Source organism: Protopterus annectens, chromosome 2.part0, assembly GCF_019279795.1.
Source record: "Protopterus annectens isolate FY-2018-M chromosome 2.part0, PAN1.0, whole genome shotgun sequence".
NCBI lineage: Eukaryota > Metazoa > Chordata > Ceratodontiformes > Protopteridae > Protopterus > Protopterus annectens.
Window position 1 is genome coordinate 414,245,304 of NC_056728.1, and position 20,435 is coordinate 414,265,738.

General features: G+C 41.2%; 1 protein-coding gene across 2 annotated transcripts in view; it reads left to right on the forward strand.

Annotated features, from left to right (window-relative positions):
* Positions 1-20,435, forward strand: part of CARNMT1 (carnosine N-methyltransferase 1) — a 684,763-nt gene that overhangs the window by 576,459 nt on the left and 87,869 nt on the right. For both annotated transcript variants that reach the window (XM_044060848.1, XM_044060849.1), the window contains exon 7: positions 13,430-13,533. In XM_044060848.1, coding sequence (XP_043916783.1) covers positions 13,430-13,533 — 104 coding nt within the window. The remainder of the gene's footprint in view (positions 1-13,429; positions 13,534-20,435) is intronic.

Genomic DNA, 20,435 nt, shown 5'->3' on the forward strand with positions numbered 1-20,435 from the left:
ACACTGAGCACGTATGCCATTTTAAGTTTCAAGCTTGTGAAAATTGCAACTTGTGATAGTGACGTATAGATATGTTATTCATATCAATAGATACTGACAAATTGAGATCTTGTGGCTAGGCTACAAAAGACTCACTAGTTCAACAGCATAGTGTAAACCTATGTACTTGCACTCATGTGTATAGTGGTTTACAGGTTGAGCTGCAGTGCAGTTTGGTACCTCCCACATCACTGATGTATTATGTCACCACAGCACAATTGCATGACAATGGTTAGAGTATGACCCACACCCACACATATTCACCATGGACTTGCCACAAACAAGGAGTAATGGAGTATTAAGGTCCATTTCCCACTACATCTTATAGTAGCATCTCCCCCATAAAAATATCCATTTATGTAAAATGTTTTCCTTGCATTTATTAGTAAGCTTAGGTGGTCAAACATGTCATTATCCCCAACATCTTATTTATAGAGAGACATCTTCTACATGTCATTAATAATGATTTCAGTAAAAAGCATCAAACATTGGTCTCAAAGTTCCCGTGACAAGAAAAGCATTTTAAGATGAAGTAGAAAGAAACTTTTTTATTCCAGAGATTAAAGAGGGACTGGGATTACCAAACTTTTATAATGTGGCCTGCATAGACTGGCAACATGTGACATCCTGTAAGTAAATCAGAAATATTTGGTTTGTTTTAGAAATGTTGATAATTACTGTACTCAATACACATGCTAAGAGATCTCTTTTCAACAAGATGTGGGATCTGGGGGTCTAGAACTATGACTAGAGAAAATTTGCTTGAAGAAGGAAAGTGGGTAATTCGGTAAGGAGGTGCTTGTAACAACTTCTAGAGTACTCACTTTCCTCACTTATCTAGAGGAAAATAGTTTTTTATTCAGGCATGTCCAAGGGTCAGCTCCCAGTGCTCTCTCCTGTCTATCTGATGAATCTGGGCATCTTGAGGCAAGGTAGAAATTGCCTCATGTACACGGACAACCCTCTCTTCCTACCACCCAACACTACAACCTGTGAGAGATGCACTTATCTAGCCAAACTGGAGGTAAAGGTCTCTCCAACCAAGAATGAACTTGACAGTCATAAGGAGAAGGTAAACATTTGCACCGCACCACACTCATCACAGTCTCACTAAATCTGCACCACAAAAATCCACACATAGTAGCACAAAAACATTCGCGGAAGCTCTCAATAATAATCTGTCTAAGCAACAGAGACCTCCAAAGCAGAAATGCAAGCAACCTCCATCCCCCAACACAACCCAAATGACACATAGCCCACAGACTCAGTGTGCCACTCAACCACAGCCAGTAAGGCAAAACAACGTACCCAACACACTAGTCATAGGTGACTCTATAGTCAGGCACACTGATGACCCACTCACCAGGCTCAACAAAGAGAAGGTTACTGTCAGCTGCCTTTTGGGTGCCAGGATCCGCCTCATAACCCACTCACTCAGGTCACTCCACAACAAGTACAAATATGACTCTGTCATTGTCCATGTTGGTGTGAATGACCTGAGACGTACCTTCCTGGACTACATGAAAAGAGACATGGAAGAGCTCTCCAATCTTGTAGCCCAGGCAGGTATGACCCTAGCCCTGAGCAGCATTCTGCCATCGCCCAGAATGATACCGCAGTACAAGAACAAAATGATTGACTTCCACAATTGGCTAAGCTTCTGGTGTCATTCTAAGGGGATCCAGTATCTGTCTGCTTGGGATGACATGGTCGACAGACCACGATGCTTTGCCACAGATGGGTCTGCACCTGTTGCCCCTGGGATTCTGGATACTGGCTAAGGCTCTTGCTGCCCATATAGTGCCTTTTTAGGCAAGGTTCAAATAACAAATTCACCACCATAACCGGAACAGGCAAGCAAAAACTGAGGGTAATGCTACTCAATGCTAGAAGTCTAAATCTCAAAATGCACTCACTTGAGGCACTCCTTAAAATGGAGGGCATCGATATCTGTGCAATGACTGAGACCTGGTTCAAGGCTCCAGAGAGCACCCCTGCACTACCAGGCTATAACTCTTACCACACGTTTCGGCCATGTAACCTGGACCGAAACACCAAAGGCGGAGGTGTGTCCATATTCATTAAGGATATCCACACCTCCAGGCTAGTTGCTCAGCGTAATGCATCCGAGGTTATCCAAGTGCAACTAACTCTGGGCAAAACTGCAATCCAAATTGTAGCTTGCTACAGATCCCCCACCATGCCCCAGGATTCCCACTCCTCTTTTCTTGATGTACTGGAAAATATTAGGGTTCAACCAAACACCCTAATAATGGGCGACTTCAACTACCCCACCATTAACTGGGAAAACTACTCATGTACCAACTCCTTAGCTCAACGCTTTCTGGAATTCATAAACTCCAATGCCCTGGATCAACTTATCCACACCCCCACCAGGTACAACAATATCCTAGACCTAGTCATTACCAACATGAGTGACTGGTGCTCCACACCTGAAGTCAACTCCTCCTTGGTCCGATCTGACCATAAGCTAATCACCCTTGATATCCACATCCCGCCCCCACCCCCCATTAAGGAAACCACAGTAAAAAATTTCTCCAAAGCTAACTTCATGCTTTTTAAGACAGAAGTGGTGAACTTCATGACACCCATACAGATGGACAATACAGTTACAACTGCTGAATACTACACAAATGTACTCTATAAGCACTTACACAAGTGCATGGATCATGCTATTCCAAACAGAACCAAGACGCTATCCTCCAAAAAAAGGAAGCCAATCTGGTGGTCCCCTGCCATAAACAAAACTGTACAACAGAAGGAAGAAACTGTTGCAAAAGAGAGTAAAATCCCATGAGTGGAGGAGCTCCCAGGTCAGTCTCGGTAAGAAGCTGAGATCCCTTATAAGATCCTCCAAAGCTAGCTATGAAAACAAAATCGCACTAATTCCAAGGACAACTCTTGATGGCAACACCCAGATCTGCTCTGAGTTACAGCACAAAGGCAAGAAAATTACAGAACCAGCTGATATTGCCAACATCCTGGCAGATAGGTTCAGTGCTAACTTTACCCCCCTCTCACCCCCTAAAGGGCCCATATCTATACAGGAAGAATGCATGCAGGTAAAAGCTGCACTCTTTAAAGCCAAAAACACAGCATCCATGGGACCGGACAACATCCCAGGCTGCGTTTTACACAAACTTCAGAACAAACTGACTCCCCACTTAATCACCATGTTCAATAATAGCCTCGCATCAGGCTTTGTGCCCACTGAATGGAACACAGCAACAGTTATCCCACTCCACAAAGGGGGAGCCACCACTGATCCCGGGAACTATCGACCTATTAGCCTGACGAGCCTGGTCTACAAGGCCATGGAACGTATCATCATGGAACTCATAAACAAACACATTGGTAACCTCTAAACTATGGATCCCACCCAGTTTGGGCTTGTGAAAGGCAGATCATGCCTCCTGAACCTGATCGACTTCTTTGAGGCAATCACCAAAGGCGTAGATGAGGGTAAGGTGGTTCACACAGCCTGTCTTGACCTCGCCAAGGTTTTCGACACCATCCCCCATTCTAGAATTATAGCTAAACTCACTAAACTAGGTATAATTCCCTACATCACAAGATGGGTTGCCAACTGGCTCACTGACAGAACCCACACTGTAAAAGTTGCAGACTCCAAATCTGACCTCAAAGCAGTGACAAGTGGAGTACCACAGGGTTCCGTCCTGGGACCTCTCCTGTTAGCTTGTACTTCAGAGAAGTAGATACCAAACACAGAAGGCCTTTGGCTAACAAAGTTTGCAGATGACTGCAAACTAGGAGCCATAGTCAAGTCCCCAAATGATGTGGACATCCTGCAGAAGGGCCTCGCTGAGAGATGCCTGGTGTCAGAGCCATGGCCTCAAGCTCAGTGCCAAAAAGTGCAGTGTCATCCCCTTTGGTAAAAACTCTGTACCCATGAACTACCACATAGGCTGCAATCTACTTAACACTGAATGCGTGATAAGAGACCTTGGGACCCAGGTGGACAGTAGTCTCTCCTTTGATAGTCTCATCGCCACAGTAGTCAGGAAGTCCTTCTACGTGGCACACCTCATCATAAAAGGGTTCTCATCCAGGAAAAAAGCGGTCATTGTTCCCCTTTACTCGACACTCATTAGACCCATTATAGAGTACAACGCCCCTTTTGAAATGTAACTCACAAGACATCTTCAGCAGCTGGAAAGGCCACAGAAGTACCTCACAAAGAGGATTACTGGCCTCAAACAAATGCCCTACACTGACCGCCTCAAAAAAACTCCAGCTTTACTCCATAGCATATCGCCTTCTCCGAGGTGATCTCTGCCTAACATATAAAGCTATGTCAAACCCAGAGCTGTTGGACATGCTACACCTAAGGAAATCCCAATCCCTCCGAGCTACACGCTCTAGGGACCTAAACCTTGTCACCACAGTAAACCGGAGGTGTTGGAGGGATAGATTCCTGTCCCAGAGACTTCCCATCCTCTGGAACAGGTTACCCATCTATGTCAAGCAGAGTTCTTCATTAGCACTCTTCAAGAAAAATCTTGATGAGTGGATGGGAAATAGGAAATACACCCCGGGGATCACTTCTGTGTGTCTGCTTGACAGTGGCACAGGAAAATAACTTTCTTGGGTGGCATAAGCCAGGGAACCTTGTTGGCTAGGCTTACATAGACCCCTTGGTCCGATAGCCTAGTACCTACCTATGAACAGACGTCTATTCTGTTTGAGTGCTACATACCTGGGCAGAAATGCACAGAGGATACATTTTGGTGGCAGTAATTTCAGCTACGGACCTGTCTTCAGACTCGTCCTTGATGGGGTTGCTGCATATCCGTAAGTCAAACTCCACTCATGCAACCCTCACACAAGATCTCAACCTGTTCTCTGACATTAATAGCACTTGTTGGCAGGATAGATTTGTGTCCCAATGACTCTTCCTTCTGTGAAATAGACTTTCTCACCATGTCAAGCCGAGTGCCTCACTAGCCCTCTTTGAGAGGAACCTGGACGACCTGATGGGAAACAGAAAATATACCCCTGGGATCCCACCTGTGTCCCTGTTGGACAGTGAAAACAGGTGTTGAATTTGTGGGAATGTGGGTAAAGTTCTTGGCTAGGCTTATAAGGGCCTCTGGGCCAATAGCCTAGTATCATCCTGTGAACCTATTTATCTGGGCATTATTGTTAACATCAAAAAACTGAAGCCATGCTGTTTGAAACGGTCAAGTAGCTCTCTTAGGTCCCTGTTACTTGGTCCGTAATGTCATGCCTAGTTGACTGTTTACATGTTGTCCAGTATTTTGTATACCATGGCTTTTGCTTTGAAAACCATTTAAGACCCCATATTGATACCACAGCTGCTAAATTTAAGATCATCTCCTGCTTCTTTGTCTCTAGTGCTTTCACTTTGCTACCTCCTAAACGTATAGCGTTATGCTTCACCAAAGCAGTCTCTTACCCAGGTCTCAAACTTCTCTTTGCCTTTTTAAATGGAACTTTATGGAACTCGCCTACATTTTTTTTTTTCAGTTAAAATCCACACCTTGACCACCCTTCACCAGGTAAATGATGAGCATGCGATCCTTTGCAGTTTAATGTTGCTCAAAATAAATATCTGTCATTGCTTCTGAATTTCTGGTTCTTGTTCTGTTAACCTGATTGCTGCAACACTGATCCATGTCAAATTTCTGTACAAATTGCTCTGTCTCATGTAGGTTCTCTTCTTTCAACCATTGCATTTTTTTCTTCCATTATGTAAGAAGGTAAATAAAAAAACATCTTTTAGTTATGTTTACTGTTTAGGGTTGAGCAAGGACTTTGTACTCAAAACGTCTGACAGAATCAAAATTGAAATCATATCATCTATGGCTGCAACGTATCCTTTGTAGATATTAAGTATGTAAGTCATAAAAAAATTAATTCCAAAATTAAAGTGACAAAGGTGTTTCTGCAAAACTGACCTGTAGTTTTGTGGGGTAACTCGTTCCTGGTCCGCAGTTTTTCTCCCCCAAGGGAAAAGTTATGCTGTCTGCACAGTCCAGCAAAAAAAAAAAAAAAAAGTTTGCCTTTAATATACAGACTGTTTCATTAGTCTGAAAGCTTGATGCTCCATCCTCAGTGTAAATTATTCTCCACTCTTTGTCCTTCCACCGTCACCTTAGCCAAGTAGACATACTTTACACACCTCCACACCCCTGGAAGAGTGTTTCTAGCTGATTATTAAATGTGTTGCCATATAATTTTTTTTTGGAAGACAGCACCACCCCCACCAGTTTGTAATCTTTGGGAAAGTATGTTTTAATTTATGTGATAAAGCTGAGGAGGACGACAGTGCTCATGTAAAACATTGCATTTAATACTTTTCTTTATTTAGTGTCACAACATTTTGAGTGAAATTCTAATTTTTCTGCAGAAAGAATGTCTTACCAGACGTTGGTGGAGAGCTTGCCTTCATATTCCTCTGTTTTTTCCTCCTTTGCAAAGAAGTATTTTGTGCCTCTGAGAAAATAATTTTTTTCAAGATCTTGATAGTATTCCAAATGATTTAAGGATTTGCATATGCTCTTCAGGATATTAGGGCCAGGTATAAGCTAGGTTGTCATAGCTGTCACGTTTTGAAGGGGTGGTGGTTTGAAGCTGTTTTACCGCAGAGTAAAGATGCTAAAATGTTTGATATTGAGGCCAAAAGCATAATTTTCTAGTTCCCTAGAAGTAAAATACTTTGTTACAGAAAATGGAGCTCCAAAATGGCATTATTTACCAGGCTTGTTATGATGCAGGTTGCGTCTTTGGTGAAGGGCACAGAGCTTTTGATTTTTTTTTACCAATTACTGTTCTCTACCTTACACTTGTTAAGCATCAGGATAGGTTCTGGCTCAAGTGCTACCCTGAATTATTTATAGCAGGCACTGGAAAATGGATGCACTTTTCTAAGATTTATTCTGGTTTATTATTGTACTAATAATGCTGTATTTTCCCGATGTTATGTCAGCTTTGGTAAGGATGCAGGTTGGGGTTAAATGGCAGCCTTATATTATGCTGATAAAAATAAGAAAGTTCCCCGTTTTGTCAGAAGTATTTTTTTTCCTGGCAGATGATTTAGTGTCTTCTTTTATGGCTGAGCAACAAAACAGCACTTTATTACAGAAATCCCATTTCCAAGCACTTGTTTTATAAGGATTATTCTTCTAGGTATAAAACCTGTGGGAAAGAACATGGACATAGAAATCAGAAATTCTGTACATAATTGAAGCTTCTATGTCAAGCAAAAAAATTCCTTAAAAGAATTCTTTTAAGCTTGACTTTTCTTTTGGTTTCTCCTAAGCAAATTTAAGATCAGAGAAAAGTTAAAAAAAAGTAATTTATGTGGCTGTTCCTCTTTAAGCGATTCAGGAAAATTGGACTTTAGGTAACATTTCTGTAAAAGCTATCTCTAGGAAAATAATAAAAACACTCCCAAGGCCTTTTTTTTACCAAAAGAAAATATCTGTTTTGAGGGCATTGAGAAAAGGAACAAAAGAAAGTTCTCTACTTTCTTCTTACAAAACATGATTTTTTTTATTCATGATTTCTTCCAAATCCTTAAAAAAGGACATCACTGGGGACATATTTTAGAGCTCTTCATTCTCAGCAAACATTTGAAAATGCAAAAGCACTTCACAGCCTTGTACCATTGTGTCTTAGGGTTAGTGGATGGTGATGCTAGATTTGAAGGAAACCAGCTGTGGCATGTCCTTATTCCAGGTGAGAAAAGACATTTTAATTTCTTGGTTCTTACATTTGTTTTTATAATAGCTCTCGGGATCTTCCCAAGTGCCAGGTTCATATTGTAGCTGCACCTTGATTACAGGGCATTCACATTTACTCTGACCTAGAAGACTGTTTAGGCAAACGAGTGACTGGAATAGCCTGTCTTCTTTTTTTTATCTTCATGTGCCTGATGACCATCAGGTTCTTCCTCTGTCACCATGCCTATTTGTTCCCTATGTATCACGTGAGAAATTGAGGCAATGCACCACCCTCAGGACAGCCACAAAGGATTTTCTACTTTTGTGACCTTAATCTCGACCCGGTGGCTAGCATGCTGTTAACAGATATAAAAACTTGCTGTGCCTTTCTCAGTGTGTACACATGCTCCTACATATGGTCAACGGATAGTTGCCTTGTGAATATGGCTTGTCAGACCCAAAACTCACATCCCAGGTCCGTGCATTGCATGCTGTACACGTTTTCTCTCTTTCATTCTCACATTTCTACATTACATTGAGTTGGACTGCCTTCTTACCACCAAGCCTGAGCCAATCACTCATTCCCAACCTCCCTCATTTCCTTCAGCACTCAACCTTTACCTTATCCTAGGCCACCCGGGTCATAGTGAGAGCTTTATTCATGTGCATCATGAAGCCTGGTCAGCAGGGGAGTTATCTATTCTGTTCTGATTTCCATTTGAGATTCTTTAAGCATTACAGTTAAAGAAAGAAAAAGATGCTGAGATCGTGCATCCTTTAAGCTTCTTGAAGTGATCTAAACGTTGGAGAAGTTTGGTCCCTACTGTATTGAGAGTAGAAGGTAACCGTTCTCTTCTGTGCTTAGATTCACTGAAGAAACATAAGTGTGTGCTGTTATGACTGGCCAGAAATCTAACTTGCTTTGTTTGTTTCTTTCTGCACCTGTATAAAGTTTTTGTGTTTACATAATACTTTGTATCATGCAACAATGGTTAGCAGTGCCTTGTATAGACAAAAGTACTTAAACTATCAATTTTCCTTATAAATATAACCTCTGAATTTTCTTCAGTACTTAGTGGCTCAAAGAGCAACTGGTTTGCCTGTAGAGGAGCACTCATTTGTAGTCTTCATCCATATAGCAGCCAAACAAGTCAGTTGTAAACTCCTGTACCTGTATTTCACGCAGTAAGTATCTGGAAGCTTGAGTATGCACTTTTCTATATTGGCAAAAACCTTATCCACCTCATAGTGACTTTCTAGGCAAAGTCAAACATAGCAAAGGAGAATTCGAGAAACATGAATGTAGCACGACTCAGCCCTAGGAGCCTAAACAGAAATACTACACTCATACTGCTCAACCCAGTAACATCAAAAATCTGGACAAGGCCCATGAAAAATAGGTACAAATCTGTATGCTGATTAACATCTAATTTAAATACATAATTATGTAACCCCACCCACTCCAATAGAATTATGGGATACCAACTTTCAAATGCAAACTGAAGAACAGGCAACCAAAATATGACACCAGAGTCCCCTGCAGCCACCCTGATGTCCCATTACCTGGCTATTTCACCCCATTTACCATAAACACTAATGTGTGCATACTGCTTTACTTCTACAATGATTATTTGGATTTTATTTTTACAGCACATCAATGCACAAACACTAATAAACATCTGGTAAAAGCAATACTGTCTCACAATGAAAATAGACTTGGCATTAAAACTTACATTCATTGAAACCCACACCACATCCAAAGAAAATGCATCTGGCCAGTGGTGGATAAAGGTTACCTTTGGGCTGTTTTCAAATCATTGGCCCCTTGCAGACAAAACAAGAAACATACATGTGTTCTTTTCTTTGATGCACCTTCCTGACTTTATTAAATTATATTCCTTGTATAATACAGCACACTTGTTAGACAGAGCACATTTTAAATTTATTGTTTAAACATTTTTCCAGTAGACTTACTGAAGGCAATGAAACAAAATGCATGAGCCAGTAATGGCAAAACTGCCCAATTCAGAACATTTTCCATCATGAAAGTCTACTTCCACACCCACACTATAAATAGAAGGACAGCAAAGCCATAGGCATCTTGCACAGCTTCTCACACATTTTCAATTTCACTTTTTTTTTGGGGGGGGGGGGGGGGGCAAAGGGTCAAAAACCAGGGACACATTTTAAACATTGCTTGTATAATTTTGTAAAGTTGCTAGAATAAAATGTTGTTACCGCCATGCATTTCACTAGTAAGTCTTGAACTCAGAACCCTATGCACTACGGTCAGAGCAACATACTACAATGCTAAATCAGCAGCTTCCTGAAAAATAGGAAGATTGAAACTTACTGGCTATCATTTAGTGAATTAATTTCTCACTTCTCACCACAGCTCTCAACCTCTTAGCAGGAAAATACCTGGATAAACAAAGCCAGTAATGGGGGGATGCAAATTTAGTTCTCACTATAGCTCTCGACTCTTAGCACAAAAAACTGGGGAATACAAGTTCAGTTCTCACTCAACTCTTAGCAGAAAAAAACTGGGGGAATACAAATTCAGTTCTCACTATAGCTCTCAACTCAGCACAAAACACCTGGGAAATACAAATTCAGTTGTCACTATAGCTGTCAACTCTTAGCTCAAAAAACCTAGGCAAAGCTCACAAGTGGTGGTGGCTAGGGACTTTATGCTCTTTTTACCCTGTACTAAAGGTACAGAGTTTGAGCCTGAGTACCTCTAGCCACCAGGTATGTTGAATGGGGACATTTTCACACACACACCCACACACACATGCACACACAGACACACACAAACCTTGGAATGGGACACATATCCAGTAGGTAGATCCTTAAGTGTACTTCTCATCTACCAATCCCAGAAATGTCAGCCCACTTCTAAACTTGGGCATAAGACAGATAAGTAAACCATACAGTTGTGTCTGTAATGGAGACCAGTGTTACTTGTGTTGCAGTGCACTGTAGTTTGTAACTGTGCGTGCATGTTTCTTTTGGGGGTTCAGATGAATGCAACAAGTTTAGCCATGAAGTTTGATTATTTGCCAACAAGCCAACCAATGTCAGGACAGAATAAAAACACACACACAGACTCACACACACAGTTATCTGAACTAAACTTACACTTTTAGTTTAAGTAGCTAATCACTGTCTGCTGAATCATATTAACAATATATGCTCTTTCCATTTGGATGTGGACATCAGTGTTTTCACTTTGCTGCAGTAATTACACAGTTTTCAAATGGAAGGAAAATGTGACATTGTTAAAAAATAAATACAAAGCGATCCAAAATTCAAGGTGAAAAAAACGTGCATCAAATGTATAGTTCATAGACTAGCGTTATGTTTTATTTTCAGAAGCTCCAGATGTGGCCCCGTCTCTTAGCAAAATACTTGTTTACATCATCTGCTGCTTTTCGTCAGTAAAAGAAATATAGCTATATATCTATATCCACACACACACACACACACACACCTTAAGCCAGTTACCTTCTTCTCTCCATAAAGCACTCTCATTTCCACTAGCTCTCTCCAGACCACACAGCATTTGCGGCAGCCAGTTGGAATTTAGTCCTTTTTGCAAGTACTCCCTCTCACCCGTTTGCATGGCCAAGTACTACCTCTCGCATATAAAACTCTGTTCCCACATATAGAACTCTGTAACTCCCGCTCGCATAAACAAGTATCCACCATAAAACTCCATTCTCTTGCATATAGAACTCCGTTCCTGTTCCCGCCAGCCGGAAAAAATGAATGAAGCTCCTTCAGCTCAATTATGACTGGCTGGTAGTGCTGATGGCGCTGAAAATTGAAAAATAAAGGGAAAAAATGGAAATGTAGGGGTGCCACTCGGGAATTGTGACACCCCTTCATTTGGACCCCAAAACTCAGTAAAAACCGAGTAATTCGGTATGGTTGGGAGGTATCACTTCCTGCAGCCACTCCTTACCCTAGACTATATCAGTATATGCATGATCATGGAAACCTGGTTAAAGAATTTTAAGAGCACCCCATCAGTGCAAGGTTTCTTTGCCTACCACATGTTGAGATCCACCACACTAGATGACGGTAGTTAAAGGTGTCACTGCCTCTATATTTGTAAAAAAAAACTTCACCTTCAGACTCATTAAGCAGGAGAATAATTTGGAACTCCTCAATGTCCAGCTTACCATTAACAAAACCCATGTCACATTGTAGCCAACTATAGGGACCCCCATCTATAAACCCCTTGTCTCATGATTCCTACCTATTCAGTTTGGAAGCCCTAAGCATTCAGCCAAGCACTATTCTGTTAGGGTGCTTCAACTTTCCCTCCATTAACTGGGAAATGTATACATCTCAAACATATATGCCTAGAAATTTCTGCTCTTCGTAAATACAAACTTACTGGATCCGCTAGTCCATACCACAGTGAGGGGAGATAAAATCTTAGGACTTGGTTCTTACCAATATGTGACAGCTCTCTTCCCTTCCAGTTGCAGCACCCTCCCAGTCATATCAGACCATAAATCAGTCATATTCATCATGAGTGAAGCCAGAAGCATCCTTCAATAGCTTGTTATGTAGAGATTATGCCAAGACAGAGCTGTTAAAGCTGAGTGGTACCTTGGTAAAATTCTACTTTCCCTTCCACTCTGAAGGCCCCACTACAGTGAAGGACTCCTCTTAGCATAAAAGCTCAAGTAACTGCAAAACATGTATTGGTCCAATGAAAAGTATCACATTGTGTTTGTGTTCCAGAGTCTTTGTGTTTTGCCTTACTTGAGAGAGAAATTTGCCTATATCCTGCCTAATGCTTTTATGGACCAAGAAGAGTTATCTGCAGTCATACAATAGGCCTGTTGCAGAATGTAGTCAAGCATGTTTTTACTTGTGCTTCACTGGCTGTGGCTCTTAAACCTGAAAATGCCTGTACTGTGTAACCTGATTTTTGCTGAAGAAGGCCACTTCTAGTAGTCACTTTAAAATCAGCAAGACTGGTAAAGGGGAAATAAATATTTTAATCAAACTTGCTGAGAAATTTGGAAGGTGCGATGGATGCCTTGGGACTAACATTATGTATATTTTATTAATAGTACCAAGAAAACAGGAAACCATTTAGTCATCTTCAGTTATGGTGAGTGTCAAGTTGGATGCCTTATGACTATGATCTCCCATATTTTATAAGTAGTGAGAGAATTGGAAATAAGTGACTTGTCTGTACTTAGTGATTTCCCCCTGTCAGGAATAGTACGTCGTTTCAAGAAGGTGAGAAACAGTCAGCTTGAAGACTTTACATGCACTGTTTAAAAAGGTACAATTGTTAGCCATGTGGATGCACATGTTGTAGTAAGCCTAGAGCATCTGCAAGTCATATAGCATTTTAATGCAGCACTGTTGCATTGGCCATTACAAGTTTTTGACAGTTTATGAGAAATGAAGTGTTGTCATAATGGTTAATGTGTTTACCTCACAGACTCCAGATACAGGGTTTGATTATCACCTTTGAAGGAAATTTGCTAGGCTTAAAATAGCCCACAAGGGGAACTGCCCTAGTACTTACTTATCTATGACTCTTATGTTACACAGTTATTTCGATGATATGTTGCACAGATAGAGTGCATTGATTCAAATGGTTCATGTCACAGTTTCATGTTTTTGTTTAGGTCCTTTACTCTATCACTTTGAAAACATAGCAAACGAGTTTTCAATAGAGCTAAGTTATGAAGATATCCGAAGTGTTGTTCTGCAGGTTGGATTCCAGATGGAGGTAAATGCAAGGAATCATTTTTGAATATGTAAAAAGTTTGTTTCACTAACTAGAAGAATACAGTCTTTAGTTCAAAATGTACTGCATGTGTTTAAGAAATTTGCATTGTCTGAATCATTTGTTTTCACTGAAATATGCTTCTTTCTAGTTATATGTTTTACTGTCTTTCTGTGCTATGATCCATACATGCTTCTGTTTACCTGGAGTCTCCCTGCTTGTATTGTATGCCTGTACCACTTTGTCAGTGTCGTTAGCTTCTTTCACTTTTTTCCTGTTTTCTTGTTGTCCGGTATTAGCTCAGAACATCTCCGAGTACCTGTTGTGGTAAACAGAAGGAGAAACTGTTTAGAGATGATCCTTTCCTGGTCAGAAGCATCCATTGCCTCTCTTAGGCTTCATTAACACAAAACTAGACATTGAGAACACTCACGAAATGGTAATAAATGCAGAATAGTTTAATATCTAGACAAGTCTATGGGAATGAAATGCTGTATAGGCAGACATCTAGGGATGTTGTTAGGACCCTTGCAAGTGGTATTTTTAATTTTGAAAAATAACAAATGGATTTCGTCCAACTTGATGTCAGGAGGGAATGTGTGAAGGGGGAATAGAGAGACAGTTGGAGTGATCCACACGAGTATTAGCAGTGTCCTGGTTAGGAATTGAGATGCTGTTTGAGAGCAGTGCAGAACTCTTGGTTACTTATAAGCTTAATAATAAAGCTGATGAAGGTCTTATGACTGTCTTTTGAGTCATTTCTAGATAGGTGCTGCACAATCTCCCACCAAGGTGAACACCAGAAAGTAAAGTATTCAAGCTCAAAATCAATATTTGATGAATTATTTCATATAAAAGAGAAAAACAATGCAGTTTGTGTATATATCATTTGAGTTACTTGCAACCCTAATTTCATATGTCCTTACATTGCTTAATGGTAGGCTCAGTAAAGTTTCTTAAATTTCTTAGATCCCGTTTGTAATGATGAAGTGTACATCTTTTATTGATGGCCAGGAGCTTTTCTTTTTTATTATCAAGCTTGTTAATGTGGTAGTTCCAGCAAATGTATTCATTTTTAAACTTGCCATTATGCTTATAGCAGATTGTTAGATGCCTCAATGCAACCTCATTGCTTCTGTCCAAGAAGGAGTAAAAGTCAGAGGAGTAGACAGCAGTCTTAGTTACAAGGTTTGCTGAGGAGCTGTAAAACTTCTGAGTATTAATAAGATCAGATCTGATGTCAATTTTCATTCTGTCCTCAACTGTTGAGTTGGATCTGATCCGTCTCAGCCATTACTATAGCACGTAGCGACCAAAAAGCTCTCAAATCACTCCCTTACCCATAATGCACCAATCCCTAACCTACGTTAGATCTCATTTGCCGCTTTCACAAAAAGATGTGGTCAGCCAGACTTCTTGAGTTTTGCCAAGGATAGGTGTTTTTGTTTTCTTTCTTTTCATAGTCTGCTAAAATATTGTCATAGTATTACTCCCTTACCTTTACAATGTGTGTCATTCTTATTACCATTGTTGGTAACTGTTCCTTTTTCAGTTTTATTATTATTCTTTCTGTTCCTATACACAGGCACCTTTGTCTTTCTCTCCCTTCTACTATTAAAAAAAAAAAAAAAAAAAACTTCCTTTTCTTTTCATTGCCACTGTGTTGGACAAAGGACCTTCTGGCTTTAAAAAAAATGCCATAAGTGTGGGCATAAATTATCCCTTTTAGATGCCCATACTTTGTGTGTTTGTTTGGGGCCAGACCATCTACAAACAGATTGTTCAGTTTGTAAAAACTTTAACCCTAGAGCTTTAGTGGATATAAAGACCAAATTAATCTTAAAAGGGTTGTTTCCTTCATCATTTGGTGAAGCTATTTCTGGGGCTCAGTCCCCCAAAACTAAATCCAAGGAGTCTTTGACCAAGTCTCTGAGGCCTTCCATTTCATTGACTCCAACTTTGGAGCTGCCTAAAAAGAAGTTAAAGTTGGATCTGAAGCCAGTTCTTATTAAGCCTCCATTGGATCTGACCAAAAAAATCTACAGATGTAAGCTCCTCCAATCCGAAGATCTAACCTAGAATGAGGTATTCACTGTCCTTGGACCCATTACCTTCAATGGTCCCTTCTTGGAGAGATGCTGTTCCAGGTCACCATCCCTTGCCTCATCTCATTCCTTCAGGAGTTTAACTGAAGATGATGTGGGCAGAATGATGATTCCTCTTGGTGCAAATATGGATGGGTGTTATTCCGGCTCCTACCCCTCTGGTCATGATGCCCATCCATCTATCACACCACTATTAAGTACTCTTTCTCTGATCCAACCAGTTGTTTCAGATTCCCTGGATCCAAACCTTTTGGGTCCATCTGGATCAGAGTGGAAGCTTTCTCTGAGTACTTGGGCTGTGACATCTTTGGATCTGGATGACTCTCGGAGCCGAAGCTACCTTGTCGGGTCCGAGGTGTTGAAGTCTTCTATGAGGATTTTTTAGCCGTGTCTGCCTCTTGAGACTCAGCATTGGACAGCTTGACTACAACTTCTGGATTACTCTCAGGGCAGAGAGAAGCAATGGTCCAGATATGCCTACCTTCTCAAAGCCATTGTCTTCTTTCTCCCTGGAGCAAGGTAGTGAAAAGTATGTTTTCTGCTCCGAAAGGACAAGACGGATCCAACCCCCTTGAATCTCCCATCTGGTTTCCAGATGTCTCTGAGCTTAGAGCCACATTATTCTACACCCAGCCCAAGGTCTGCAGATCACCCAATGGGGTTTTACCATCTCTTACACAGGAACATCCCACTGAGGATGTCCATAGGAAGAGGAAGTGCAAGAGGAGGCACTTAGACTCTCTGCAAGAGTCAGTCACTGAGGATACTGATTTCAGTGAAGGAGAAGGGTCCCCACAATCAGCTATGGAAGATCTCATTTGGAGACATTCTTGAGATCCTTAAGCAGAGAGGTGATTGGTCATCCAACAGCCATTCACCAGAGGAATCAGTATTTCTGGAAGCTTTTGGAGCTGGCCCGCCTACCTTCTGGGTTACTCTGCCCGCTAATAAGCTCATTTATTTGGTCTCTAGGCGGGAGTGGAAAGAACCGGATTCAGTTGATCCAGTCTGTAAGAGACCAGATTGGATTCTGGCTCCACCTGTTGGGAAGGGATTTTGGAGTAAGGGGGTGCCTGTGGATGCTATGGTTGTGGCGGTGGGCACCAAGAAGGAACTTGCTGAACAGAGTTCCTCTGTCCATCCCCATAACAGGTAGTCTAGGGCAATGTCCAGATTTGGGAGGCATATGTATACTTTGCCCTTGGGTCACTAAACTATCTGACACGTTATAGACTACAAAGGGACTTGATCAAGGAACTTTCAGAATCACTTTCCAGGACCAATTCTGCTGAGGCTCAGTCTTCTGTGGCCTCTCATTTGACTACCTCCAATCTATTTCAAATTCATCCATGAGGCTTATCTCGCATGCAGCCAAAGGTGCAGCAAGGGTACCAGGTTCAGGCATTTCCATTAGGAAGCATGCCTTGATGTGCTTATGTGATTTTACAGAGCCTTTCAAGTCCTCATTCTTCAGTGCTCCCTTTGATGGCATTTCGTTGTTGGCCCAAAAGTGAAGGACAGACTCTCCAGGTGTGAAAAAGATGTAAAGACCCTGAAATGGGCATATATTTTTTGACTTCTCAACGATAGTTTTCTAGGAATCAATGAGGTGGCCGAAAAATTTGGTTCAGGAAGTCCCATGGTCCTTTCCAGGATATGGATGATGACACCCATGCTGCAGAGGAGGCCTGCAGAAACAAGGGTCCAGAGATTCTTTCTCTGATAGACCCTAACAGCCCTCCTGAAAGCAGGCCCAATTGACCCCCTCCGGAGGCAATCAGGGGTCATATTTCCCTGCACCAGAGAGCCTGACTAGGTATAACAAGAGATATTTGAGAGCAGAGGATTATTTCCAGAGGTTATATAATTCCCTTTTCACTTCCACCTCCAGCTGTATGCAAAATTCCCAATGTTCCACCCAGTCAGAGGAAAGCAGTAGCAGTAGAAATACAAATGCTGCCATAAAAAGTGTCATTCAGGATGTCCCACCAGACCACATAGAATCCAAAACTTATTCAGGATTTTTTTTTAGTGACAAAGAAAACAGGGGACTGGAGATCAGTTTTTGGTCTGAGCAACTTGAACAAAGCAGTTTGATACACAAAGTTCCAGATTGTTACAGTTCAGTCCATTCTGCCTTTTTTAGGAAAAGACAACTGGATGTGCTCGATAGACATTCAGGATGCTTGCTATCACATAAAAATTAACAGACAATCCATAAGGTATTTAGGGTTCCGGCTGGGAGCCAGTCATTACCAGTTCAGAGCACTGCCCCTTGGTCTCACCAAAGTCCCCAGGTGTTCAGTAAGTGCATGGCAGTGGTAGCAGATCACTTGAGGCTGCAGGGATTCTAAGTGTTTCCATACCTAGACAACTGGCTTATTACTGCCCTGACCAGACATCTACTAATAAGATTAAAAGATCAGGTACTCCGCACTTGTTCTCATAACAATAAATTACAACAAGTCTCAATTACAACCGAGTCAGATCTTGGAATTCATAGGAGCAATGTTAAATACGGTATCAGTGACAGTTTCTCTTAGTCTCTCAAGAGTGCAGACTAACATATTCCAGATCAGGAAAATAATTGACAGTACTAAAATTTCAACTCTGTTGATTCTACGAACTTTTGGGTTCAATGTCAGCGGCCATTATTTTAGTTCCTCTAGTAAGATTTCATATGAGAATTCTTCAATGGATGCTAGCAAATCACTGATTGATTTTTTTATAAACGCATGTCAGCACAAGTAAGAATCACTCAGACATGCAAGAGCTACCTTTGGTGGTGGATTCTATCATATCAGGTTCTTCAAGGCCGTCCTTTCATCCTCCCTCAATCCAAGGCTGTAGTGACCATGGGCACTTACCAGATTTGGGGGGGGGGCATTATCTGGGGAAAACAGTCCAAGGCACTTAGCCCCCGAAGAGGCCAACACGCATATCAATGTTCTGGAAATGACAGCAGTGCTCTTCTCGTTACAGGCATTCCAAGATAGTCTCCCTTCTGGGACAGATGCAATCTACTCGGACAATATTTCAGTAGTTTGGTAAATCAACAAACAAGGTGGAATCACATCTTATCCCTTGTGTTGAGAAGCCCTCAGAGTATGACAGTGGCCAGTCTCATCCAACCACTTTCTCATAGTAATGCACATTCCAGGGAAGTCCAATGTGATAGCAGTCAAATTGAGCAGGTCTAGTCTTCTACCTCACGAGTGGTCTCTCAACTTAAAAGTGACAGAAATGAATTTCCATCAGTCAGGCCAGCCTTGCTGCGATACATTTGCTTCTCCCCAAAACAACAAATGCAGCAGCTACTTTTCCTTAATCCCCCTTCCAGGGGAATCACCAAGAGATGCTCTACTCCATGATTGGCCCCCAGGTCTCCTTTATGCTTGCCCACCAATTTCGCTAATTCCAAAATGTCTACAGAAAGCCAGGTTGAAGAGCAAAGTCATCCTCATTGCACCTTACTGGCCTCAACAGATTTGGTTCCCCTTCCTTTGGCGTCATATTCTTTACCAACCTTGGATTCTGGATCCAATTCCAGACCTCCTGTCTCACCTGACAGGCGTGGTTCATCAGGATATCTCGACTTCAAGCTACCAGAGATGTTTCTCTAATTCCTTTAATAGCCAGACAACCGATGCTGTCTTCTCCTGTCCATCAAATGCTTTTATCTTCCCATAAGCCTTCTGCAAGAACGCTATACACAAGAAAAGGGAAAAGGTTAATTTGCTGGGCACAACAAAAACACATTGACCCCTTCTGAGCTCCTGTACAAAGTGTAGTTGAATTTTTGGCAAAAACTTTTAATGAGGGGGCTAGCTCCTCAATGATTAAAGTTCAGTTAACAGCCATCTCTAGTTTTCATATTAGATTTGACAATTCTTCTGTAGTTTTGTCTAAACTTTGTAAAGCATTTTTGAGAGGCACACTCCCACTGAGACTCCCATATAAAGATCCTACTCCACAATGGGATCTGAACTTGGTACTGCAGACCTTAATCCATTTTCCTTTTGAACCAGCAGCTTAATGCAGTTGTAAGTTCCTGACCTAGAAAACTTTCTAGTGGTCATTACCTCTGCTAGAAGAATTTCAGAACTTCAAGCATTGTCCTCTAAACCTCCCTAATTGATCTTTCTTAAGGATAGAGTCACATTTGTATATCAATGCTCCTTTCCTTCCTAAGGTGGTGTCAGAATCCAATATCAGTCAGTATATTAATTTACCAGTTTTCTTTCCTAAATTTGCAAACAAAGGTGAATATATGTTGAATTTATTAGATGTTCACAGACAATTAAGTTTTTACATATGTTGAACAAAAGAAATTCAAAGACAGATCAGTTATTCATGTCCTTTGTGGATGCTAAATTGGGAAAACCAGTTACAAAGGTAAGTTTAGCCAGATGGCTGACGGATTGCATATAATTTATCTACAACAAGTTGGGACTAACCTTACTAAAACCTTTAACAGCCCATTCAGCTAGGTCCATGACAAATTCTTCTGTGTTTCTCTGTAGAGCTTCCATGGACGACATTATGTACAGCTGCAACCTGAGCCCAGTCCTCATACCTTTATCACTCATTACAAACTGAATCTGGTCTCGAGGGGAAGAGCATCTGTGCTTAGGAATATCCTTCCTTAGAGTCCACCAGAGAATTTAGGTGGCTGGTGACTTTGTCCCAACAGTTGAGGATAGAAGGAAAATTGACAACATCAGATAAAAAAAGTTATGTACTTAACATAACATTCCATCTGTGTATGTTGTTCGTTTTCATTCTTCCTCAACATCCCAC